The 26,686-nt window shown below is 35.4% G+C and overlaps 2 protein-coding genes across 3 annotated transcripts; both read left to right on the top strand.

Moving 5' to 3' along the window:
• Window positions 1-15,161: 15,161 nt before the first annotated feature.
• LOC111890412 (L-Ala-D/L-amino acid epimerase) lies at window positions 15,162-18,432 on the top strand. Of its 2 annotated transcripts, XM_023886533.3 has the most exons (7): window positions 15,166-15,846; window positions 16,088-16,198; window positions 16,374-16,590; window positions 16,876-17,209; window positions 17,428-17,489; window positions 17,600-17,672; window positions 18,190-18,432. In XM_023886533.3, coding segments are annotated over exons 1-7 (1,257 nt in total). In that variant the 5' UTR covers window positions 15,166-15,387; the 3' UTR covers window positions 18,191-18,432. The 2 variants fall into 2 exon arrangements, with proteins under 2 accessions (XP_023742300.1, XP_023742301.1); XM_023886532.3 differs by lacking the exon at window positions 18,190-18,432 and having other exon boundaries at window positions 15,162-15,846; window positions 17,600-17,676.
• A 2,733-nt stretch (window positions 18,433-21,165) lies between these two features.
• Window positions 21,166-23,102, top strand: LOC128127963 (uncharacterized). Its single transcript, XM_052766713.1, has 4 exons — window positions 21,166-21,335; window positions 21,861-21,945; window positions 22,006-22,171; window positions 23,065-23,102. The coding sequence occupies exons 1-4, from the start codon at window positions 21,166-21,168 to the stop codon at window positions 23,100-23,102; spliced, it is 459 nt and encodes a 152-aa protein (XP_052622673.1).
• Window positions 23,103-26,686: the final 3,584 nt, after the last annotated feature.

Below are 26,686 nucleotides of genomic sequence, written 5' to 3' on the forward strand. Positions count from 1 at the left end.
TCAACCAAGTTGACTATGGCCAATCCCTTTCCATTGGGAAGAGAATGCTTTTCTGGATTTCCTGTGTCACTATTGTCCCTGTCCATAAAGTTTTGGAAAGTTGATCTTTAGCAAATAGATAAGATCATTAAGGGTCTTGTCATAGTCTTTTTCATAGGAGTCCCAAAGGAACTTGCTATGTGACTTAGAAAGTGATTGAACCACCAACTTTCTCAAGACTTTGACACCCAACTCTCCCGGCTAGTCAGTATGTGACTTCATCTCCAAGATGTGATCACACCTAGACCTTGCCTTGCGAATAGGGCTTGAGTGACCTTAAACTTTTCAAGAACTTGTGGGTTAGGGAGAATAATTGGAGGAGGTGGAGGAAGTGAAATTCCAAGAGATTTGGGAAGATCATAGATGTCTAAACTAGACATCTTTTGGGAGATATTCAAGATAGTTGATTAAAAGTCCTTAATATAACACCCAATATGAAATATTAAGGCTAGGACCCTACAAACTATTTTATAACTCGAAAGAGGGATGTCGTAATCCAAGCTATAAAATATTTGAAGGTAGGTAAATGATGATTTACCAATTTCCACCATGAAAAACGAAATATAATTAAGTTTTAATTGGATTTGAAACTCCTAGATCTTTTGAGATTCATTGAACTTTTCAATGGCATGTTTCAATCTCGAGTGTGCCCTTCAGGTTTTGTGACTGGGATGTTGAGGATCACAAAACAAGGTGTGAAGTAACCATGCAAATTACTTGCTACTCTTAAATGTTTATCACCCAACCGATGTGCCGGTAAACCACACACGCTCCACCGGCCTATGATTAAACCACACACGCTCCACCAACCGGCTTAAGCAAAGTGCAAAGTGTAATTTCATGGGTTAGCACCTTATTCACATTTTCCTAAGTAACTAAGATTAGGAATTTATAAAAGGTTTAGTTACTTAGTATTTATCATTAATACTTTTAATGAAGGGAGAACTTATAGTCTTTGTCCTACCCGTTCAGCTAACGACCCTCCACCAGTCAAGGAAGCGGTGGGTGAGAGTGGACACCCATTAAACTATCATTTTATAGGCAGTAACCTTATACCCCCCTTATAGACCGGCTTCGTGAATGAGGCCTACTAACGGTAAGACTGACTTTTACTCTTATATATATATATATATATATATATATATATATATATATATATATATATATATATATTATTAACTTATAATATTATAAAGTATAAGGGTTGAATTTTAAGTTTTAAAATTCTAAGGGCTAACTTGGAATTGAAGTATTCATAAGTGAAACTTTTCAAATTCCAAAACTTAAGGGCAAGTTTTGAAACTATTCAAAACTAATTAATTCCATAACTTATGTGTTTAAAGTAGTTTTAATTAAAAACTCTTCAAGTTCCATAACTTGAGGACAAGTTATGGAAGACTTTAAACTATTAAAGAATGTAATTTTTCTTTATTTTGTAACTTATGGAACTAACTAAGGTTACATTTTTTTTATTATTATTTAATGAAGAGACTCTTGGTCCTCCATAACTTGAGGACAAGTTATGGAGTCATAAAACCATTTAATTAGAACTAGACTCTTCATTTTTGTAACCTTTGCCAACTTTTATGAGTTTTATGATTCTTAAATGTGACTTTTCATATAACTTGAGGACAAGTTACAAAAACACACTTTGGAATCAACTCTTAGATTAAAATGGACTGAAAACAACTATTTCACACAATTTTTCTATTAATCTAAGTAACTCATATGAACATGATAATTGGAATCAAACTTTTTCATGTAATTAGCATAACACTTAAACTAATACAAAACATGAATCTATTGACAATTATCTTTGAAATTGGATTAGTATGAACATTACCACATCAAAAATAAGTTTATAAGTCCAAAAACAGCTTAGGGTAATGCTCCTAGTCCATTTCTAGCCAAAAAAAGTCGAATATATGCTGTCTGGGGCTCCTACTCGTTGAGTGCATGAACCTACACGGCGAGTAGGATGATTTTACTCATGGACTCGGCGAGTTCATCAGTGGACTCGGTGAGTCCAGTGCCCAGAATGCCCGAAATTCGACTTTTTCAGCATTTTTCAGCAATTTGCATCAAGTATAATTGAAAACAAGCCTAGGCTCTGATACCACTGTTGGGTTTTGAGCATTCTAACACTCCTAAGTGTACATGCAACCCTAAATACCTTGGATCTATGTTTTCTCTATTATACATGCAAATATGAACATCCAAGGTATTATCCTAATCTAGCATACAAAACAATGAATATAACAAGATAGAATACATACCTCTTTGATGTAGAATGTCCTCATGAAGCTTGAGTGCCTAGTGCCCCAAGTGTGACACCTCAAATGGTTCACACAACATCAATTGCTTTTGGAATAACCTTGAGAGAAATGTAGAACACTTGAAAAATCGGCTAGCCCTTCTCTAACTTCCATAGTGGCCGATTTTTCCAAGAGTATGATCTTTATATAGTGTTACAATTAGGGTAAACCCTAATTGTCATGACTTTCCATTTTCCTTGGATCCATGGGTTCAAATACACCATGGAGCATCCATGGAGCATCATATGGGTTTTAGCCCAACTTGATAATCCATGGAGCATTAGCCCACTATACAAGTATGGATGATTTACACAATCAACCCATATATTTAATTAGTCTTCTTTTGATCACTTAATTAATTCTAGACTAATTCTTGATCAATACTAATTAAATAATCTTATTAATATATTATAACTGATAATATATTAACAAACCTTAAGTGTTATTTCTCTCATTATAGTATATCCAAATGCATGATGCCATGCAACCCAAATGGACCATGTCGTGTCGGGTCAAGTCTTACCAATTATAGTTATGGACTTAGACATTAATCCAACAGTTAAGTCAAGCGACACCTAATATGATGTCAGCCCCTTCCACAGGAAGAACAAACAATGGCATTGTAAATGTTGTGTGGTTGAGTTCCAAGGAGACACTAGGAAAGAACCCATTACACTCGAGATGCTCTCCGTTTCTAACCATAACTGTAAAAGGTGTGATTTTTTTGGGTTCGGTGGTGATAAGCGAGGCGATCCTTGGTTGGATGATGTTGTGAGTGCTGCCACAATCAATGAGGGTAGTGATAGGTTGACCATGAATATGGCCTATGCGGAGTGTTTGGTGTGATTGCAATCCAAAAGATGCAGCATCAGATAGGGAGAGGAAGTGAGGTGGGTTAGTCGTGTCATTTGGGGATGGTTGGTCAGGGCATAGGATGTTGTCTATGTGGTCACTATTGGTGGTGGCAATGGTTGTGTCTTCATTATCTACAATAAGAAGAAAATGAGGTGGGTTACAAACATGACCAGGGTGAAACCTTTCAGGGCATTTAAAGCATAGTCCTTCAGCTCTTCATTTTTGCAGGGCTTCGGGTGACAGGCGGGTTAAGGGAAGAGTGGTTTTGGGTTTAACAGGTGTAGGTTGTAGTGGTGTTTGGGTGGCTGGTAGGGCTGCTATGGGGTTAGTTTTTTTTGGTGGGGTGGTGTTGGGAGTGAAGGTTCGTGGGGATGGGTTATAACGTGGGCATTGGGTAAAGAGTTTATCTTCTGTTAACTTTGCAAGACCATATGTCTGGTGAAGAGATTGAGGATTTTGTAGTGCCAACTCTGTTTGGATATCGGAACGAAGCCCCGATATTAGAGATAAAACGTGATTATCTCTAGAGTTATTTAAATGTATTTAAATTAAAACTTATCTTGTATCTTATCTTGTAATTGTTTTACTATATAATCTCAATCAATACAATGGGAACATTAAGCGCGAATTATAATCCTTATATGGTATCAGCTTCATACTTCGATCATATCTTCTTCCTCCTTCATCTTTTCCGTCTCTACTAGTTTTCCCTAATGGCCGCCGTCGATCTCTCCTCCACAGAAACCACTCTCCCTCTTGCAACCATCTTACATCTCCTAACAATTAAACTATCCTCTACCAATTATCTTCTCTGGAGAAATCAGATTGTTCCTCTCTTGATCAATCAACAACTTTTTTCACATGTTGATGGAACTGCTATTGCACCGCCTTCCACTCTAGCTCCTCTCGCAAACTCTAAAGAATTATAAGGCTCATCTATGCCAAACACTGCTTATGCAACATGGCTAGCAGCCGACCAGCGTGCGTCTCTTATTATTCAGTCCAGCCTCTCTGAAGAAGCGATGGCAGAAACTATCGGTATGACCTCTTCTCGTGACCTCTGGCAAGCTCTTGAAGCAACATATAGCCATGATTCAGTGGAACGCATGCAGACTCTGTGTGATTCCCTTCGCCAATTGAAGAAAGGTAACACTTCTGTTATTGAATATGGTAGGAAGTTTAAACTTATCTGTGATCAATTATTTACTATTGGTCACCCGGTTTCTGATGCTGATAAAACTGATTGGTTTTTATGTGGTCTTGGATCCACATTTGAAACCTTTGCTACTGTTATACGAGTTACTAAACCCAAGCCATCATTCCATGACATACTTTCCCAAGCTGAAAGTCATGAAATTTTCATTAATACTATGCATGGCTCGAGTAGTACCCCACCTGTTGCTACGTTTAACGCACAAACTCAACGCCCCACAAACAATTCCCGTGGAGGCTATTCAGGTACACGAGGAGGACGATCCTCCTCCTCTCGTGGAGGTTCATCCAGTGGTCGTGGTCATGGTAAACGACCACCACATTGTCAATTGTGCAGGAAAAATGGATACTATGCTTCTTCTTGTCCAAATTTGTCTACATTTGCTCAGAATGGTTCGTCTCCAAATGCAAATTTAGCTGCTGCTTTTCACTCTCCATACAATGTCAACAACAACACCCCTAACTGTTATGTTGATTCAGGTGCATCTGCTCATATGACTAATTCCCATACCAATCTTGACTCATTAACTACATATACGAGAAAGGATCAAGTCGTATTTGGTAACGGTAATGTTCTTAACATTTCTCATATTGGCAAAGCTAATTTTCCAAAGACATTCAACTATTAGATGTGCTAGTTGTTGCACATATTACCAAGAACCTCTTATCAATTAGCAAATTGAAAAACGACTCACCCATGGATATCTTGTTTTCTGATTCTTTCTTTTCCATCCAGAATCGAGCAACCAAGGAACCCCTCGCCAAGGGTAAACGTGAAAACGGACTGTATGTGCTAGAACATGCCAGCAAGGCAGCAACACTTAAAAGTAGAAGACTCAAAGCATCTTTTGAATTATGGAATAATTGATTGGGACATGCATCTTTTGATATCATTTCTTTGTTGAATAAATTAGGTTTATTAGTTGTTACATCTGTTTTACCAAAACCCGATTTGTGTTCATCTTGTCAACTCTCTAAAAGCAAACGGTTACCTTTTGACAATAAAATTTAACGTTCTTTATATGTGCTTGATCTCATACACTGTGACTTATGGGGACCTGCACCTATTATCTCTACAAGTGGATACTCTTATTATGTGATTTTTGTAGATGATTTCTTACGCTTCACATGGTTCTATCCGTTAAAGGCCAAGTCAGATTTTCATACAAGTCTTGATGCCTTTTTAAAATTGGTGCAAACACAATTCTCTTGCAAAGTCAAGGAATTTCAAAGTGATGGTGGTACTGAATTCATTAATCATCGAGTTAGAAACATCTTTCTTCAAAATGGTACTCATCACCGATACTCATGTCCCTACACACCACAACAAAAAGGGAGAGTAGAACGAAAACACAGACATGTTACTGAGACTGCGCTTGCAATGTTATTAATCCTCACACTCCCGCTGCTTATTGGGTTGATGCGTTTAGCTCTACTGTCTGTGTTATTAATTGGCTTCCTACCAAACTTATTGAAAACAAAAGTCCATTCGAGTTGCTCTATTATAACACACCTAATTTGTCACACCCCCGGACCATCAGAAAAACAACGACGGAAACGTCCGGGGGTGGGTGACGTCATGAGTAGTATCACAACAATCGTATCATAGCAAACAAGTAGTAAACACAACTATTACATTACAATATGAATATTTACATCTGTTTGGAAATATAGTTTGTATACATTAGTTTAAACAAAAGATGAAGACGAGACTCCAAAAATGCTCCGTCTTCTCCAAAAGCTGACAAGGTACCTGTCTATCGTTGCCCTGAGAATACAAGCGATTTTGAAAACGTATCAGCATAAAGCTGGTGAGTTCATAAGCATGTTTTTGTGTATTAAAAACTAGTCATTGAATTTGTATAAATGGTTTCTTTCCATTATAAGTAGAATGTCGTTTGTATCGTAAACCATTGTTATCAAGTTCTGAAATATGTATGCATGCTTGCCAAGAAAATCCAATATTTTCTAACATGTTTGTTGGTTTTTGTTATGAAAAGTATGTTCTGTTTGAAAACCATGGCTACCACCAGTATATAATGTAAGTTATGTTCGAAAACCCTGGCTACCACCAGTATGTAATGTAAGTTTTGTTCGAAAACCTTGGCTACCACCAGTATGTATAGTAGTTTTATTACTTAAAATAAAACCAAAGGTTGTGTCCCTGGAATTCCCTCCAGTAAGTAGATAGGTAGTTTTATTAATTATAATAAAACTATAGAAGAAAGAAATCCCGTAAACAAAGGTTATTTTATACTTATTGTGAGTCGTATAACCATACTAATATGACCGGTGACCTCCTTGACGTTTCTTCAGGCGTCGTACGATTACAAAATTTGTCACCCCAAACATGCCCGCCTAACTGTAGCTAACAGTTCAGGTGTGGGAATGTCGGTCCCGAATAGATCTATTCACAAATTTCACGATCTCCCTCTAGGAGACTCTGGTTATACTACCGGTGAGGATTTATTGGTACCCCGAGGGGCATAACAAAGATAAGTCTCACAATCTTGTATAAACTAGTTTACGTGTCATTCGGTTGTTATCAAGTTCGGAATCATTCGTAACGGTGTAGAGAATAAATAATTATACACAAAATAATTATTTAGCAAGATACTCCAGTTTTGTATTCGTAGTAATGTATAAACTAAATCTGACATAGTTTATATGTTTGACTTTGCATCAAGTTTAAATTTGCAAGATTGGTAATGAAATCCCAAACTATACCCATTATATTTTGAATCGTTTGTTGCGTTCAGGTACAGTTTTGAAAACTATGCAATTATGATTAGAAGACGTCCCTTATGCTCCGCATATTACAAAAGGGATAATTGTATCTAAATGTTTGATAGAAAACCGTTGTAATTGCATCAGTTTTTAAGTTATGAAAACTTTTATGTTTAGCTTGTATTCCTCCCTTGAAAACTTGAAAAACAGGGAAAAGTGTAGGCGTATGAACTCACTGTTTCACGTAGGATTCGAGTGTACGATCGATATGGGTACTAAGTGTCAACTGATGTTTCATATGCAAGTGGACCCTACTAACATATGGTAACACATATGCGTATTAGATTAGGGTTTTTCATGACTAAACATGACGGGAAAACCACCCTAAGGTCTTGGAAATGCTTGTACTAAGTGTTCTAGGTGTCACACTTAGTGGTTTTTGCAAGTTTAAGGCCAAATATGAGCATTAAAGTGGGTGTAAGGCCATAAAGGTGGGTGTGCGGCCGTACAGAGTGGGTGTGCAGCTAGAGTGTGCGGCTGCACACAGGAGTGTGCGGCCATACAGGGTGGGTGTGCGGCCGTACACTCTTCGTTTATGCTCCAAAAGTCGATTTTTAAGTGTTTCAAGGCTCAAACCAATTCGAACTAGGAGATAGAGGGCCAAAACTCTCACTTTGGAGGGTTTTTGAGGTGTGTACAGCCACCTTATGAAGGTGTGTGGACGTACACCTTCAAGTAATGAAAAACATGGTGAATTTAGGCTTAGATTTAGGTGTTTTACCTGAATAACAAGTTAAATGATGGAGTTCTTCACGTTTTTGAGGCCCTTAGAGTGTTCTTGGATGAGATTTTTAGTGAGAGAATGTAGAGAGAGAAAGTAGAGTGCAGCCAAAAGAAAGGAATGAATGAAGAGGTCACCCCTATATATAAAAGGGGAGTGTGCGGCTGGAGGTGGGTGTGCGGCCGTACACACCTCTCAGGAGGGTGTATGGCCCGGTTTTGCTTCTTTACGACACGTTGACTCATTCCTAATCTCGTTCCCGACTGTACTCAGGCTGAGAACACTTAAACGAACCCTTAAATGGCTTTAAAAAGAGACGAAATTGAATTTAACATTGATAAAAATTGACTAACCGTACATAATGAAAGTTTCGGGTTGTCACATAATTATGATGTGTTTAGAACATTTGGCTATCAAGCTTTTCCTTATTTAAGGGGTTGTGCTCCTCATAAACTTGTTCCTAGGAGCATGTCTTGCATCTTTATTAGTTACTGCACCCAATAAAGGATATCGTTGCCTAGACTTAACAACAAATCATATCTACACCACCCGACATGCCCAATTTAACGAGCATGTGTTTCCCTTTGCTGGCCACTCTACATCATCTAACTTGAATGATGTTCCATATGCAAGCTTTTATGAACCTATCCATGTTTTACCTTCCAAAGTTGTCTCGACATCTCCATCTATGGCAGCATCTCCCACATATGTAGCGTTACCACACACTTGTCCTACCTGTACAACGCATGTTACCAACTCACACAATCATGCTTCCGCCTCATCCCCATCTGATGACGCTTCCCCTATCCCAAACATGGAACCTCATGAGACGTCACCAACAATTCCATCTTCATCACCGATATCACACACCATACCTCCTGCTGTGTCTACTCTGGTTCAGCAACGGACACCAACTCCACAACCTACTCGGCTCCATCCCATGGTCACTCGTTCATGTGCAGGCATTTTCAAACCCAAATATACACTTGATCTTGCTCACCTTCCTCCCTCGGCATTACATCTTGCTCTCTTGACTATTACCACACCCAAAGGGTTTAAATCTGCCTCCAAACACCCTTATTGGCTCATGGCAATGGAGGATGAAATTCTTGCACTTAAAACCAACAACACTTGGGATTTGGTACCCCATCCAAAAAATGCAAACATCGTTGGTTCCAAATGGATCTTTCGTACAAAACTTCATGTCGATGGCTCCGTTGAACGACTTAAAGCTTGTCTTGTTGCTCAAGGGTTCACACAAATTCTAGGCTTGGATTTTTCTTATACCTTCAGTCCTGTCGTCAAAGCCTCGACTGTCCGTATTGTTTTATCTCTTGCAGTTCTACACAAATGGCCTCTCCACCAACTAGACGTCAAAAATGCTTTCTTAAACGGTCATCTCTTTGACACAGTTTTCATGGAGCAACCACCAGGGTACCTTGATGAACGATTTCCAAACCATGTTTGTCGTTTAAAGAAAGCATTATATGACCTTAAATAGGCACCATGGGCATGGTTTCAAAGACTTAGCAATTTTCTTCTCAGTCTTGGGTTTGTTTGTAGTCATGCAGATACGTCACTTTTTGTGTTACAACGACATCGTGATATTCTATACATCCTGGTTTATGTCGATGATATTATTCTTATTGGCAACAACTCTGCTCTCATCAAGACTTTCATCACTCGTCTCAACAATGAATTTGCAACAAAGGATCTTGGAAATCTAAGTTATTTTCTGGGTCTTGAAGTTACTTATCCTGACAATGGTTTGTTTCTCACACAAACTAAGTATGCTCATGACATACTTACGAGAGCTGGTCTACTCGAATCTAAACTCGTCTCTACCCCATTGTCTACTTCTGAGTTGCTTACTTCCCATGGATCACCGTTTTCTGACCCTACTCTATATAGATCACTCGTTGAAGCTCTATAATATCTCACAATCACTCGCCCTGACCTCTCGTATGCAGTAAATTAAGTCAGACAGTTTCTTCATGCTCCAACCAATGATCACTTTCAGGCAGTCAAACGTATCCTTCGCTATGTCAAAGGCACCATCTCTTATGGTTTATATTTTTCAAGACCTACATCTACCTCCTTAGTTGGTTACTCAGATGCAGATTGGGGAAGGTGTATTGAAACACGGTGATCCACATATGGCTACTCAATATTTCTTGGAGGAAACATTGTCTCTTGGAGTGCCAAAAAGCAACCTACTGTTTTCCTATCTAGTTGTGAATGTGAATATCGTGCCATGGCTAACACTGCTGCATAAATAGTTTGGGTTAGTCATCTCCTGCGAGAACTTCATGCTCTTCCACCTGACTGCCCTACTCTCCTAAGTGATAACCAAAGTGCACTATTTCTCAGCCAAAATCCCATTGCACACAAGAGAGCCAAACACATTAACATCGACTATCATTTTATACGCGAGCTCGTTGCCTCTGGAAAGCTCCGTATAAAGTTTGTTCCCACTCATCTTTAGTTAGCTGACATTTTTACCAAAATTCTCCCTCGTCCTTTATTCGAGAGATTTCGAACCAAGCCTCGTGTTGGTCCTCCACCGCTCAGCTTGACGGGGGGTATTAGAGATAAAACATGATTATCTCTAGATTTATTTAAGTGTATTTAAATTATAAGTTATCTTGTATCTTATCTTGTAATTTTTTTAGTATATATTCTCAATCAATACAATGGGAACATTAAGCGTGAATTATAATCCTTATACCCGAGATGAAATAGCCATGTAAAGCGTCAGATGATAACCCATCAACACGGTTGCTAATCTTTTCAAATTCCGATTGATAAGCAGCGACTGTGGAAGTTTGGCGGAGTTTGAAAAGTGTGGCACGACGATTCTCATATGTAGATGGGCCGAATCGTGTTTCCAAGGATCGGGTAAAGTCTGCCCAGGTGCTTAATAGATTGTTGTTGGACATGTGTTTGTACCAACCGAGGGCATCCCCTGTGAAGTAGAAGACTGTAAGGGCGAGACGTTGATTTTGCAGAATGGCATAGTAGGTAAAGTAGTTTTCTGCTTGAAATATCCAATCAAGAGGATTGGAGCCATCAAAATTGGGAAGGTAAATTTTTGGGGGTCGTGAGGTGTGACTGGGTGGGGGTGGCGGCGGTGGTGGGGGTGGTGGTGGTGGTGGTGGCGGATGGAGGAGCTGGTTGGTAAGGTTGGTAATGGCAGTAGTGAGGGTATCAAGTCGAGTATTTGTGGTAGTAGTGAGATGGATGATGGCTTGAAGTTTATCCTAGTTGGTGGGAGGTTCTTCAGGTGTGGTTTCAATTTTAGGAGGCATGGTAAGGGCAATGAAAGCACCAATTGATGTAACCTATTTAGAGGGGGCCAACCTCCCAAGAAGAGAAAGAACACAGAACTTGGAGCAATTTTGTGAATGATCATTAAACAAAATTACAACTCTTAAATACTAACTAGAAAATCATGAAATGTGCAGCTAAACTTTAGGAACATGGAGAAGTGGGAACTGATAATGCGTGCAAAATAATAGGAAGAAGTAATCCTAAGATGGAGCTTGACTTGGTAAAAGTCATATGTTTTATTCTTGGAATCGAGTCGGTTTCTTAATAACTCTCTTGGGCCGAGTTGTTGCTTCTGGTTCTGTCCGTTTGGCTGTCATCTGGCTTGGGAATGTTGGGTTGTATCACTTTACTTGTTTCTACTTGCACAACAAGACGATCACATACAGATTTCGATGGTTCTCGAGATGCATCGCTTAGAATGATATTTGCAAAAATGGACAAGGAAAATGTTGAAAAGTAAGTTTAATATATCGATGGCTATTTTATGATTCAAGAGGTTTTTGCGTTCGCTTCTTTTAAATATATGAGATACATGTTTTTTAATAATATAATTTCATTTTTTTTCATTTCGGTAACGTAGTTTTTTCAAAAATTATGTAAGGTATTTTGAAATAGGGTTAATAACTTAATGAACTTTTGTTGTGTGCACATCTAGCCCCTAAAATATATTTTTTTGTACACAATTATCATTGAACATCGGGAAATCTGCGAAAAAGTCCCAATATTTTAGGTCAGTTTACGATTTAGTCCCAAATTAAATTTTGTTTACAAAAAAAAGGACAGATTACCGGCTAAAACTTCGGATTAATCCTTCGTGGCCGGTTTCACAGATTTAGCCGGTATCTCGTCTTTTTTCGTTAATTAATCCAAATTTTGGGGCTTTTTCATTAATTAATCAAAATTTTAGGGCTTTTTCATTATTTATTACCAATAAACCAAAATATTTGGACTTTTCTGAAGATTACCTTTAAACTAATATATATTATATGATCTAATTTAATATGTACTATTCCATGTCTTCTTTCTTATGCTCTTCTAGGCTCACCGTGTGTTTTTATCGATTTCGTCATACCCAACAACACAAATTTCACTCACAAGCCTCGTTAACTCCATCAATTTTCCAAAATTATCCATCACAACTCTATGATCATCTTTCATTCTCCAAATAAAGAACGGAGAAAATCCTTGTTGATTACGTGGATGTCCCTATTACCTAACCATGACTTAAACCGTGGTTCCAACACTTGGATGTTCCTATTACCTAACCATGACTTGAACCCATACACTAATGGCGTTGTCCATAGTGTTGTTAACAATAGAAGACGAATCTCACATGTTCAACCACTGATGCATTGGCTCAAGTCTTACTTGACCCTTGTTTCCTTACAATACTATAGAAGCCCCAACATAAGATGAATCCCACATGGTTCATCATTTATTGGTTTTTTTGTCAAAAAGTAAAGCATTTTGGAAGCCCCAAATAGACTAAAACATAATAATGACAATTATTGTAATATCACACCAATTGTCATTATTACATTTTAGTCTATTTGAGGCTTCCAGAATGCATTAGTTTTTGGCAAGACAAAAACCAATAAATGATGAACTTTTTGATAAAGATCGGAACACAATCTTATTGATGGATCCAAGATCTCCTTCTCGTCCCAAGCCTTTTTCTCCTCAATCTTCTTCCAAAAAATGCACTACAATATGCAATATTAGCCCCTCTTTCTCTCCTACAAGCATATAGCTTAATTAGGGTTTCTCTAAGAGTGTTAAGATGATAAAGGAGGCGGAAATAAAGGCTTAAGGTCCTTTAAATAGGACACAAACCCTGAAAATTAGGGTTTTCACACTCAGCTCTAACTCGTCGAGTTTGGGTCCTCCAACTCGTCGAGTAGACTCTAGACGTTACGCGACCATTACCACTTTCTACTCGGCGAGTTGGGGTCTCCAACTCGTCAAGTTGATCAGACAACAAGAATATAAGTTAATTAAATATTATACCTGGGAGTCGGGATGTTACACCTATTGTAAGGAAACAAGGTCAAGTAAGACTTGAGCCAAGGTATCAGTGGTTAAACCATGTGGGATTCGTATTTTGTTGTTAACAAAACTATGGACAATGCCATTAGTGTATGGGTTCGAAATAAGGTTCGAGTCATGGTTAGGTAATAGGAACATCCGAGTGTTGGAACCGTAGCTCGTAGGTATACCAAATTAATATTTTAATAGTTTATGATGGATAGCTTGTTGACATTTTTTTTTTCAATTAGAGTTAACATTCTTCATGGTTTTCGGTACATAATATCGAGTTGATTTTTTTTTACCTATGTTTAGTTTTTTAAGCTTAATGGTTCATTCTTCATGGTTTTCAAGCCCTATTGTAAGGAAACAAGGGTCATGTAAGACTTGAGCCAAGGTATCAGTGGTTAAACCATGTGGGATTCGTATTTTGTTGTGAACAACACTATGGACAATGCGAATAGTGTATGGGTTCGAAATAGGATTCAAGTCATGGTTAGGTAATAGGAACATCCAAGTGTTGGAACCACGATTTAAGTCATGGTTAGGTAAAAGGGACATCCACGTAATCAACAATGATTTTCTCCGTTCTTTATTTGGAGATTGAACGATGATCATAGAGTTGTGAATGGATAATTCTGAAAAATCGATGGAGTTAACGAGGCTTGTGAGTGAGATTTTTGTTGTTGGGTTTAACGACACCGATAAAAACAAACAGTGAGCCTAGAAGAGCATAAGAAATAAGACATTGAATAGTACATATTAAATTAGATCATATAATATATATTAGTTTAAAGGTAATCTTCAAAAAAATCCAAATATTTTGGTTTATTGGTAATAAATAATGAAAAAGCCCTAAAATTTTGATTAATTAATGAAAAAGCCCTAAAATTTGGATTAATTAACGAAAAAAAACGAGATACCGGCTAAATCTGTAAAACCGGCCACAAAGGGTTAATCCAAAGTTTTAGCCGGTAATCTGTCATTTTTTATAAACAAAATTTAATTTAGGACTAAATCGTAAACTGGCCTAAAATATTAAGACTTTTTTGCAGATTTCCGTTAAACATTTTGTGAGTGTTCATTATAGTTAAGGTTTAAAACACATAGATGCTAATCAAAGTAATGCCTTAAAGAATTAAATTACAAACAAAAGAACCAAAAAAGTTCTTTCTTGATTTCTACCAAGCCTTTCCTCACAACCCAAAACCTCAACCTCGAATATGGTCTTGTAATTGTTCGGTTCACTTTTCACATCTTTAAGTTCTTCATTGACATTACCCTTTAACTTTACCGGTTTTACATCAACCCATCCCCACAAGACACATTTTTATTTGGATTCTTCATAAATGAAATCACATTACTAGAAAAAGAATGTTGCTTAATTTATATTAAAAAAGGACGAAAAAAATACACTTACCCTTGAGTTTGCACATACCCTAAATCTTCTTTTAGGGTTGTTTTCGGTCATTGATGTTCAAATTCGAGAAGGAAGTCCATATTTGCAAAGATTTTTGTAGTCTAATGTTGAAGATCTTTGTTCGTAAGAGTATCAAGATGAAGATGACATGTTTGGAGGTTTGTTCAATTGTTCGTAATCCAATGTTCAAACTAAGGCACACAAACACATCCGTATGGAGGATAAATTACATTATATGATTAACAACTCTTAATAGCCATGTAGAATGTGACATCATTAAGAACCCGTTATTTAGTATAGACACTCATATAAGGACTAAATACGTTCACAAGTGAAACCTTATATTTTAATGATTAAAAATCTTTTAGTGCGATATATAAAATAAATAAAAATTGTTAAATTATAGTTCGCCTGCCCTTTGCACACTTGGAAGAAACAAAGTGAGTTCAGAGAAGACGAACTGTACAAACCTACAAGAATCCAACAATATAAAATGACCAAGACAGATCCAGACCCCACAAATTCCTACAAAACTCCACTATTAAACAAATCGGGCGAGGTTTGTTGAGAATAAACAATGGAGGAAGCAGCACCTTTCTCTCGCATATCCTATAATTTCCGAAAAGCCAAATCAAATTTTCCCAAATCATACAGTCACTACCAAACGTTGTTCTTATCATCTAATGGGTTCAATTGCGTTCTCACTGTTTTCCCCAAAACTTTACACGAAACCCCGAGTCGACGGGGGTGCGCAGGTGACAATGATGGCCTACCCCGCCCCCTCCCCCGCCGCTGCGGCAACCAAATCTAATTTGGGTTTCAAAAATTTAATGGAGAGTTTCACTGTGGACATTCATCGAGCAGAAGGAAGGCAATTAAACGTGCCCTTGATTGCACCTTTTACGATTGCGACGTCGAGGCTCGAGGGAGTGGAGAACGTCGCGGTTCGTGTGGAGTTGAATAACGGGTGTGTTGGGTGGGGGGAGGCTCCGATTCTTCCATTTGTCACGGCGGAGGATCAGATCACGGCTTTGAAGAAAGCAGGGGAAGCTTGTGAGTTTTTGAAGAAGAGTCAAGCGATGAGTTTGGGTGATGTGTTGCGAGAAATCGGTCAACTTCTTCCTGGACATGATTTTGCTTCTGTAAGTTCTTCACTTTTTTTTTACTTTTCACAGCTTCCATTGTTCTTTTTGACAAAATATTCGAATTTCTTTATCCAGATTGACGAAAGTGGTTATAAATCTGTTTCTTTATTAATTAGGAATCAGAATTTGTCTACCTATTCATAGCTTAATGTAGTAAACTATATTATTCATTGAATGAAACAATGTTCATGTGTCAATAATCAATGATTATCATTTCCTTGTTTTATATTTTTCAAAGGTTAGAGCAGGGGTGGAGATGGCTGTGATTGATGCGGTTGCTACTAGCATTGGCACACCATTATGGAGATTCTTCGGTGGAGTTTCAAATACAATAACAACAGATATAACAGTTCAGTTTCTATCCATGTATTTCAATGTTCATGCATTTTATGCCATTATTTTCTCAAATATCTTTCAAACATCATTTACTGAGAGACACAACATAATGGGAAAGAAAAAAGAAACAAAGCCTATAACAACAATGAAAAGAAGATAACATGAATTAAAGTGATGTTTTATTGTAGATACCGATTGTTACACCAAAAGAAGCTGGTGAATTGGCTTCAAAGTATTGTAGAGAAGGGTTCAAGACTTTGAAGCTTAAAGTTGGAAAAGATTTGAATTCAGATATTGAAGTGCTTCAAGCTATACGTGTAGCCCATCCTCATTGTCTATTTATTTTGGATGCTAATGAAGGCTACTCCTCTTCTGAAGCTATTCAAGTTCTTGAAAAATTACATGGTAAACTTATCTTTAAAAGATACAAAATTATGTTACCAATCATCTTACATTTGTACAAATTTTCATTTTATCTCAACAAACAAGTAATTTTAACGTACATTCCTATTATATGACAAGTTGATCACATGTTCATTATTTCAATTTTTCTTTTTGGTTTTTATAAATGAAAAATCAAACGCAACGTAAAAATTCGGTTTTTGTTACGTCTTTTTCACAAACAATCAAAGATAAAAAGTTACAATTTCAATACGATTTAAATATTCACATTCCATGATACGATTGCAGAAATGAATGTGACTCCAATTCTTTTTGAGCAACCGGTTCACAGAGACGATTGGGAAGGTCTAGGCCACGTGACTCAAGTTGCGAAATCTAAATTTGGTGTATCGGTTGCTGCTGATGAAAGTTGTAGAAGTTTAGCGGATGTTAAGGAAATAATAAAACGACAGCTGGCGGATGTTGTTAATATTAAATTAGCAAAAGTAGGTGTCCTTGGGGCTCTTGAGATTATTGATTTGGCAAAAGCTTCTGGACTTGATTTGATGATTGGTGGGATGGTTGAGACTAGACTTGCCATGGGCTTTGCGGGCCATCTTGCGGCTGGTCTTGGCGGCTTTAAGTAAGTGAAACTATGCAAGAAATGACAACGTACTTTCAAATTTCTACCCAATTAATATCAATTGTAGATTTTTCAAAGTACAATCAATGTCTTGATAAGAAAAATAAAATAAAAACTCAAAATACAATGTTGGAAATACGATGCTGTTTTTTGTATTTAACCCCTCCTTTAATTGTAAATTCTTAACAAATCTGTTGTTTTTTTTTTTTCTTGAATAGATTTATTGATTTAGATACACCACTTCTGCTGTCTGAAGATCCGGTTTTTGAGGGTTATGAAGGTAAACTTCAGCCTCTTAAGAGTGTTTGTCAAAAAGAAAACATTGTATTTTATATCCTTTATCCTCTAAATAAAATTGAATTAAATTAATAATTATTGTTTTTCGTATAGTTTCTGGCCCTACTTACAAGTTCACAAATGCTAGAGGACATGGTGGGTTCCTTCACTGGGACAATCTTGCTTGGTGAGTTATAGATTTTTGTTTTCTTTGTATTTACTTCATACATTATATGCATATACTTTCTTGTTATCACAAATAGCTTATTTTTCGAGTTTTTTTTAATTGACATGTTTTGCAAACCAAAAAATAGCTGATAAGCTAGCTTTTTAAAAAGCTACATAGACTAGCTTTTCAGGAGCTTTTTAATTCTTTTTTTTGATTATACCCTTAATTAATTATAGAAAATTTTAAATGTCGTTTTATATCATTTAATATCTTTCAGCTAGTTTTTATCAAACATCGTTTTTTGTAAGCTAGCTTTTCAGTTAGTCTGCCAATCATGGCTTGAATGACCATTTTATCCTTACTTTCCAAAAAAGAGATTCTCAATAATATATCAATATTCATCAATTTTAATGTGAGAGGAATTGAAAGAAACAACCTGTCCATATCGAGTGTTTTTACAAATTTGCCCTAATTTATTTCTGAAATATTGGTGTATATGCTTGGCTCTCACATGTTTATAATCCTTATGGAACAGATCTTTACAGGCTCAATGGCTCACCGGTTAACTAAAGAAAGAGGACTGGTGAGTCGACTCAGTGAGTGAACTCACACTGTGTACTAATAGTCTGTAAGTGCATATGTTTTTAAGTACCATGATCTTTGTTTTTGCTGCTAATGAATTCGCAGTTATTTGTTCTTGTAATGGTTTTTAAGTCATTTATGTCACATAATTTGGGATTTTCTTTAAGTCAACATTAAGCAAATGGGGATTTTCATATGTAGGAAGTGTTTTTTTCATGATTCTTTTATGTGATGAAATAAAAAATTGCGATAATACTGAATTTTATTTATATAACTATAAGACCGGAAGGAGCCGGTGCGGGAAGGAGGGGCCTGGCGTTTCCCGCTCCGATGAACACCGCACTGGGGGTGCGGGAAGCGCTGCGCTAGGAGGAGGTGGGGGGAGGGTTTGCCGCATTCTCGCTCCTAAGGTGATTGGATAGATTATTACTATTATTATTATTATTTTATTTTTTTTTGTTTTGAAAACAACTGTTTTTAACGGTAAATTTTGATTATTTTTTACCCTCTATAAATACCCATACTCATTTACATTCAATCAAACCCCAACCTCTATTTTTTTCAAAAAAAAAAAAAAAAGTACAATCAAACCCCAGCCTCCAATAGAAGGAAAAAAAAACTCATGTTTCGAGTTTAAGCATCCCTACTTGAAACATGTTTGCTATCGATTCATCATTACAAGGAGTTTATCGTTTCCAACTCGATGCTTCAATTCAATCTCCACTACAATTTCAATACCAAAATGTTAGACAATATTACCCGGTCCAAGTTCCAAGTATTACTTTGCAAATGTTTTCAAACTTTGTTGTTTTTCCTGATCAACATTCATCAAATCAACCTCAAACCCAAACCCAACCCCAAACTCAAACCCAAACCCAACAATAATTCTAACTTGTCGATGAGTTGGATGACTCGGAAAAAGAAGAGATGGTTTGTGAAACTCAACCCACACCAACCCCACAACGGCGCCAAGGAAAACAACAAGCGCGCGAGGGTGTTGCACAATTGGGAAGACAAAGGTCGATACCATGGCTTCCACAAGAAGAGTTGGTTTTGGTTAAAGCTTGGACTGACATTTCTGAGGATTCGAATACGGGAAATGCACAACCGGGATATCATTTTTGGCTTCGCATTTTAGAACTGTTTCGAGAGGAGCTAGGAAAATGTGGCGACTACTATACGAAACACCAAATGAATTCGAAGTTTCGAGAAATAGCAAGGGGGTTTCAAAAATAGACGGGTTGTACAACAACCTAAAAACCCAATGAAGAAGCGGCCAAGACGAAGAAAAAATACTTCAAGAAGCTTTGCAATTTTACCTTGAGAAAGTCGGAAAACTATTCAAGTGACACGATTGTTGGTAATTATTGGTTAAAAGTCTTAGATGGAGAAAATACGAGTAATAATTTATTTTTGGAGTACAACAATCAAAGCGAACGAAAACGGACTTTAGTGGTTATACAACTTCCTCCGATGCTTAGGTCAGTCTAGATTTAAATAAGGAGGACGAACTCGAGCTAGAATAAATTGTTCGACCGATGTGTAGGGACAAAGCAAAGAGGAAGGGAAAAGGGACTTCTTCAGGTGCATTGGATTTCAGCATGAATCTTGACGAAATGCGGAAAATAACGTCGTTTGATCGATATAATCTTAATTTTGCTGAACGTTTGACGTTCGACAAAGAAAAAAAAGAAGCAAAGAAGAAGGAGCGCACGGAGAGAGAAGAACTGGAGGATATGAAATTCTTGATGGAAAACACTGATCATCTCTTGAGACCGGCTCTCGAGCTCATGATGAGCTCATGATGAAGAAGAGAGAAAAAATTATGAAAAAATATTTTTCATAGGTTGTTGGTTTGTTTGATTTTTTTTTAATATTCTATTTTTTTAAATCTTAAGTTTATTGTAATTTTTATTTTAATTAATGAAATGCATTTTGTTTTTAATTAAATTTTATGTTTATTATTAATTTAAAAATTATAAGTCATAAAAATGAATTAATTTTAAAAATAAAAAATCAAATAATGAAGTAAGCTTCCCATCCATTCTTTAGGTTTAGGTGAAGGAAATTAAAGTGAGAGAAAGAGTGTTGTGGCCCACAAAAAGTGAAGAGAGTTTTCCACCCATACCGGTTTAAAAAACTACTAGTATTTATTTATTTATTTATTTTTGATAATAATCTTGTTTTGGTTTTTTTATTAGGTTTAACAATAGATATTTACATATTATATAAAACTTCGTAAGAAAATTCATTTTGTTTTTCTTACAGACTAACGAAATATTATTTTACAAATCGATCCAACCAAATAAATTGCAAGAGAAGTATTAGTAATCACCACTTGCGACATGGGTTCATTAGAATTCGAAGTACAAATTGTATTAAACCTCTGTTATGTCGTTGATTAAGCTTTATATTTGAGTGACCTATCAAAATATGGATAGAAAACACATAATTAACATTTAAAAAAGACAAAACTTCAAAAATGGTCCCTGTGGTTTCCGAAAATATCAAGTTTCGTCCCTAAGTTCAAAAAACCTCACGGATCGTCCCTGTGGTTTCAAAACTTTTAACATTTGGTCCTTCCGGCTAACTCCGTTACTATTTAGCCGTTAAGTCAGGGGCAATTTTGTCATTTCACTACACAGGGACCATTTATGAGATTTTCTCTATTTAAAAAAAAAAAAGAAAAAAAATATAATTATTTAATTAAAGGGCCCCACCCTCTCTCTCTCTCTCTCTCTCTCTCTCTCGTCAACCACAAGTTCATCTTCTCCGGTGAGACCAAAATCACTCTTCTTCATCATCATCCTAGCTACCAGAAACCACCACCTAGTCCACCATTATACTTTCTCTTTCCCGTTCGATTTTTTAGATATGGAATCCACAAAACTCAAACACCTTGCATCCGATTTCAAACTCAAACACGGAGATGAATGAAAGAAGAGGCAAGAAGAGGAAACAGCCTCCCTCGTTCTCCACCACTGTTCCTGTCGAAGAGGCTCCACCCAAACACCCCCTCACAGTCGCTAAAAACCCCAATCCAATTTTCTTCATTGGCTCACCGGAAAAACGAAGCAGAACACGAAGAATGATCAACAGGTTTTGAAGAACGAAGAATGATCAACAGGTTTTCAAGAACGAAATTGTCGTCATCAAACACCAAATCAACCATGAACTCAAAAGACACGACGATGAAGACGACCCCAATGCGTTAAACCCTAGTTCTACCGCTGGCAACGCTCAATCTTAGAGTTCAGGGGGAGCCGGAGTAATTCCTCTGGATCTCAAAACCCTAATCGCATAAGAAGATACTCTCGTTCCAAGAGGAGCTTCAATTCCGATTTGGACACCAGTTTAAAGAATGACGATGGTGATGATGATAAGACTGAAAACGATGAGGCACTGCACAACCACCACCACTGGCACAGGGAGAAGGTTAGGATTTCGTCTCTCTCTCTCTCTCTCTCTCTCTCTCTGTTGTATAAAATTCTTTCTCGTCACTAGCTCCCCTGTAAGTTGTATAGATTCCATGTCTCATTCATCATTTGATTCCATATCTTCATGAATCAAATTGAATCTGAATTTGTTTTGAATTGCCGTTGTATACCTTCGACTCCATGGCAGTGTAGAGTCCATTAGATGGTCTACTGTGGGAAGATACAGAGTTGATGTAGCATCATTCGAATCATTAGCTTTGCCTGAGTTACAGGTTCGTTTAGCTTCATCTCCGATTTCTCAGTAAGAAGTTGATTTTCGATTTCATTTTCAGTTCAAAGAAGATACAAATCTGTTTGTGATTGATGAAGTTGGAAAGATGGAGCTCTTCAGTTCGTTGTTCTTCCCTGCAGTGTTATGTGTTCTTGAGTCAAAGAAGATAAATCTCCGGTGGTTGTTTCTTCCGACGGTGAATCAGAGAGAGAGAGAGAGAGAGAGAGAGAGAGAGAGGACCTTTGCATATTAAATATTATATATTTATTTATTTTTTTTAAAAAAAAGTAATTAAAAACCTCATAAATGGTCCCTGTGTAGTGAAATGACAAAATTGCCCCTGACTTAACGGCTAAATAGTAACGGAGTTAGCCGGAAGGACCAAATGTTAAAAGTTTTGAAACCACAGGGACGATCCGTGAGGTTTTTTGAACTTAGGGACGAAACTTGATATTTTCGGAAACCACAGGGACCATTTTTGAAGTTTTGTCTTTAAAAAAAAAGCTTTGATACATCTGGTTAGATTTTTCGAAATAAGATCCAACTAAGCTTTTGGGTTTGATAGATGTAAGTAAATCAATGATAATCAACTAGTTAAAAAAAAAAGTAATTACTAAAAGCGTCTCTGTGGTTTGGTCAAAATTGCACGTTTGGTCCTTATTTTTTTTTTTCATTCGGATCGTCTATGTGGTTTGATTTTGTTACGTTTTTCGTCCCTATGGTTTGGTAAAAAATACATGTTTGGTTCCTAACTTTATGTATGTAAGGGACGAAAAATGCAACAAAATCAAACCACAAGGACGAAAAACGCAAAAAAATCAAACCATATGAACGATCTGAGTGCAAAAAAAAAAAAAGATAGAAACCAAACGTGTAATTTTGACTAAACTACATGGACGATTTCTGTCATTTACTCTAAAAAAGTAAATATATTCGTAAGAGGTCAACAAGTAACTAAAAAATAGCTTTGTGTATTGCCCAAGCCCCAAGTCCATTATATGAATGGGCCATGAAATACTTTCTTTTATACAGAGAACGAAATCGAAAAAATAAAAAAAAATCGGGTTCTAGGTCTTTTATTTATCAAAAAAATTTCTTTATATTTTTTATTCGGTTAAAGCATCTTATGTCATATTGGATGATGAGTCTGTTTGTTGAGTAAGATAAAAAGATCAGTGATTCAAGTTAAATTTGTTATCATGGTCTTATAGATAAAAAAATGATAGATATTAAATTGGTTAAAAATAAACAGGGCTACAATGTTATGAAATAAGCTTACAAATGGTTAAATTTGTTGAGTAAGATAAAACAACTGATTGAGGTCAAATTTGTAATCAGTTTCTTATAGATACAAAATGATAGATAGTGTATTGATTAGAAACAAAGAGGTACAATTTTATGAAATAAGCTTACAAATGGTTAGATAAACCAAAATAGTTTGGAAATAATAAGGCATGTTAAATGTATAGGTGCGTAACATGGGTTAAGTAATTGGTGGATAGATGCACATATAAAAATCTGTTATTTAATACGAGTCTCAATTTTTGTAGCTATATATTGTATCTAATACGAGTATAATAGTAGTGTACTTCTTACCTTTTAGTGCAAAAGGACAACTAAAAAGAGAAAGTAAGAAAACTTTAATTTTTTTATTTTAATTTGTTTTGATTTGTTTTCTTACTTCTACTAGATTACGACTCGTGTTGAATGTGGGAACATAAATTAAATATATATCACATTAATAGGTGGTTTTGTCTTAGATTGAATTTTAATAAAAAAAATGTTAGTTAGATTCATTTTTAGAGTTTTTGAATCAAACTTATTAGATAAAAAAATTTAATATTTATATTAGAGCAATTTGGTTTTTTAATACAATAATTTTTAATATAAATGATTTATGTGATCTTTGTTTTATCACAACATAATGCGACTTCTTGATTGAAACATGTTGTGTAGTAGCTTTATGAACTGACCTTATTCGGTGTATCAACCCACATAGAGGCTCATATGGTTCTTTTCATATTGGCCCTGTAAAACCGAAAACAACAATAAGTTGTTACATGTACCGACAACATTAAATTCTACTAAGAAATTCGATAAAAATTACAAATAAAATGAATTGTCATAACCATAAACATCAAATTCAGACATTGTAATTTGGTCAATTTCAAAGTATTTTTTTCCTCATAAAAATTAAAATATGATTTTTCAGGCTACACCTAATCACATATACATATCTTCCGATCAAATAAATTATTACAAAAAAAAAAACATGTTATGAACAAAAATATAATATTAGTTTCATAATTTGCTAAAGGTTAACACTAATAAATAATAATGAACTTTCACAAATCTTGCATTTTGATCACTACATCAAACTAACAAATGAAATTCGGTTTAGAGGATTGATTCAAGAAGTGCATCCATAACTTCTTGTAGCTGAACTTTGGGAAATGTTAAGACCTACTGAGATATGAGGGAAAGGTCTGTGAGACTACGGTTGGTTTCTATAGGGCGATACAAATTCAAAATCGTTAGCACATATCTTTCGTACCTGCTTCAATTATCAAATTTAGATCAAACTTGTCAAAATCAAATCATATAAAAAAACAGATATGTAACCTAACAGTCAAACAACGTATTTTTCATTGAAATAAATATCATAAATCTAAAATTTACACATTATATATTTTTCTTAAATTATATATTACCTTTTCATCTTTAATGGTCACTAACACCTTTTTCTGCCTTATTGTTGTGACATGCCTCTATATTGAAAATAAGAGAAAGAACTATAAAGAAGAATGTTGACAAAGTGATGCTTCATTGAAAACGCAACAAAATTCTTCATAAAGCCTTTAGGATTCTTCTTTAGACTGCTAGAAGGTCTATATAGTGACAACCGGTGTGGCATCTATGAGAACGAACCACTTAAAATAACAGTTTTGATTAATGTAAGTGAAAAAATCTTTTAAAATGCTTACCAGTTGTGAGTGTTTCCATTTGGATGTGAACATTAACATTCTTGTAGAGAAATGAAACTTCAAATGAATCCTACATAACCAAATCAACAAACATGACAACACAAAAAGAAGCCTAACTTGGCATATAACCAAATTTCCAACAAATTTTAAAATTTTAAGGTTTTGTTGAACAATTTTTTAAATTTATCATAATTTTATTTTATTACAACCTTATATGAGTAATCAGTAATCTAAATCAAGTGAAAAAAGTAATTGTTCATCTAAATCTAGTAAAAATTTACAATATTGTGAAATTTCATATAATTTACATGTTTGCTTATTGTCTTTGACGTACCCGACCACTTGGATATGTACTATTATTTGATTAATTAGTGCATAAATTACATTATAGAATATGAAATTTAACGATTATTCAAATTCATTTACAATAGAAAATAGACAAATTTATAATCATAAAAGTATGCTTAATTCAAAAAATTTGTTATCAAAATTAATAAAAAAGTAAGTTTCTTGAAGAAACAAATCAAATACACAAAAATGAATAAAAAACAAAGAACATTTGAAGATCATGTCAGAAAGGTATAACCAATAAGATATTTTTGGCACTTTTCAATATAGACATGATTAATCTTTTCTCATTTTTAGGATGAAAAATATAAGTGAGTAGAGAAAACAATTTTATAATCATCAAAATATGCTTAATTCTAAAAATTTGCTATCAAAGTTAATGGAAAATACTTTTGTTGAAATAATTAATTATTAAGTATGTAGGATATTACCACTAAGTAATTTTGAGTTTTGCATCATCCTCAAGCTTCAATAAAAACATCAACATAGCTCATCACTTTCAAGTAAAAATCTCGGCAATTTAAACTTAATTATAGTAAATCTAATCAATAACGTTATAGAAAAAGGTAAGGTTAAGAATAATCACATAAAGTTATTGAGTTAGATAGTTGGAAAACGAGCAATTGTAATTTAACATGTATGAGACCAATTATTATCTTCAAAATTGGAAGTATTTACTATATTAATAAGAATTAAATACAAGGTTACTGTTTTGCCCTTGATGACTTTTAGTTCCATCGATGTACACTGAGAAAGAAATAGAATAATTAAGAGATATATCATGTTGATTTGCAAACATATAGGTTGGTCGGTGCATAAGTTATGGCTTTAAATTTGGGAAACCCTCGTTAGGGAAGTTCCATTTCCAAAAAAATGTAAACATATTAATCTTTGTCTCTCTCAAGCATCCTTGTAATGAGTTTTGTTATTTAAATCTATAAAAATTGTGGATATCATTAATATCTAAAAAATAATAATAATTCAATGCTAGATGTTTACTAATAAATTTATCAACAAATTCACAAGGAACTATAAATAATTGTTTTAGAATGGTTAGAATATTTATAAAAGTTTATAATTTCATAAAAAAATTGTAGTTTGTTAATATTTATATTGAAGTTGTAATGAATAACATTGTAACAATGCTGACAAATTCACATTCAAACGGAATAATACACTAAAAAATGATTAAAATCCTAAATTCATGAGTTTAAACCCAAAAGAAAAATAGATGAATAATTTAACATTTCATAAAACCAAAAATGTATTTAAATGATCCAAATTCTAACCCAAAAAATGAATATTATGAAAGAAAGTAATCAAAAACCAAACCCAAAAACCAAATAGTATGTCAACATAATATGAAATCTGTAACAACCCGAAACTTTCATTATGTACGATTGGTCAACG

The sequence above is a fragment of the Lactuca sativa genome, chromosome 8 (assembly GCF_002870075.4).
Source record: "Lactuca sativa cultivar Salinas chromosome 8, Lsat_Salinas_v11, whole genome shotgun sequence".
Taxonomy (NCBI): Eukaryota; Viridiplantae; Streptophyta; class Magnoliopsida; order Asterales; family Asteraceae; genus Lactuca; species Lactuca sativa.

Bases quoted from the DNA above. Each gene is read 5' to 3' on its own strand.
- LOC111890412 (XM_023886532.3), top strand. From the start codon at position 15,388: ATGGGTTCAATTGCGTTCTCACTGTTTTCCCCAAAACTTTACACGAAA. The intron at 15,847-16,087 runs GTAAGTTCTTCA...TATTTTTCAAAG, and splicing joins CTGGACATGATTTTGCTTCT to GTTAGAGCAGGGGTGGAGAT. The intron at 16,199-16,373 runs GTTCAGTTTCTA...GTTTTATTGTAG, and splicing joins CAATAACAACAGATATAACA to ATACCGATTGTTACACCAAA.
- LOC128127963 (XM_052766713.1), top strand. From the start codon at position 21,166: ATGAATGAAAGAAGAGGCAAGAAGAGGAAACAGCCTCCCTCGTTCTCC. The intron at 21,946-22,005 runs GTTCGTTTAGCT...TTTCATTTTCAG, and splicing joins TAGCTTTGCCTGAGTTACAG to TTCAAAGAAGATACAAATCT. The intron at 22,172-23,064 runs AGAGAGAGAGGA...ATTCGGTTAAAG, and splicing joins AGAGAGAGAGAGAGAGAGAG to CATCTTATGTCATATTGGAT.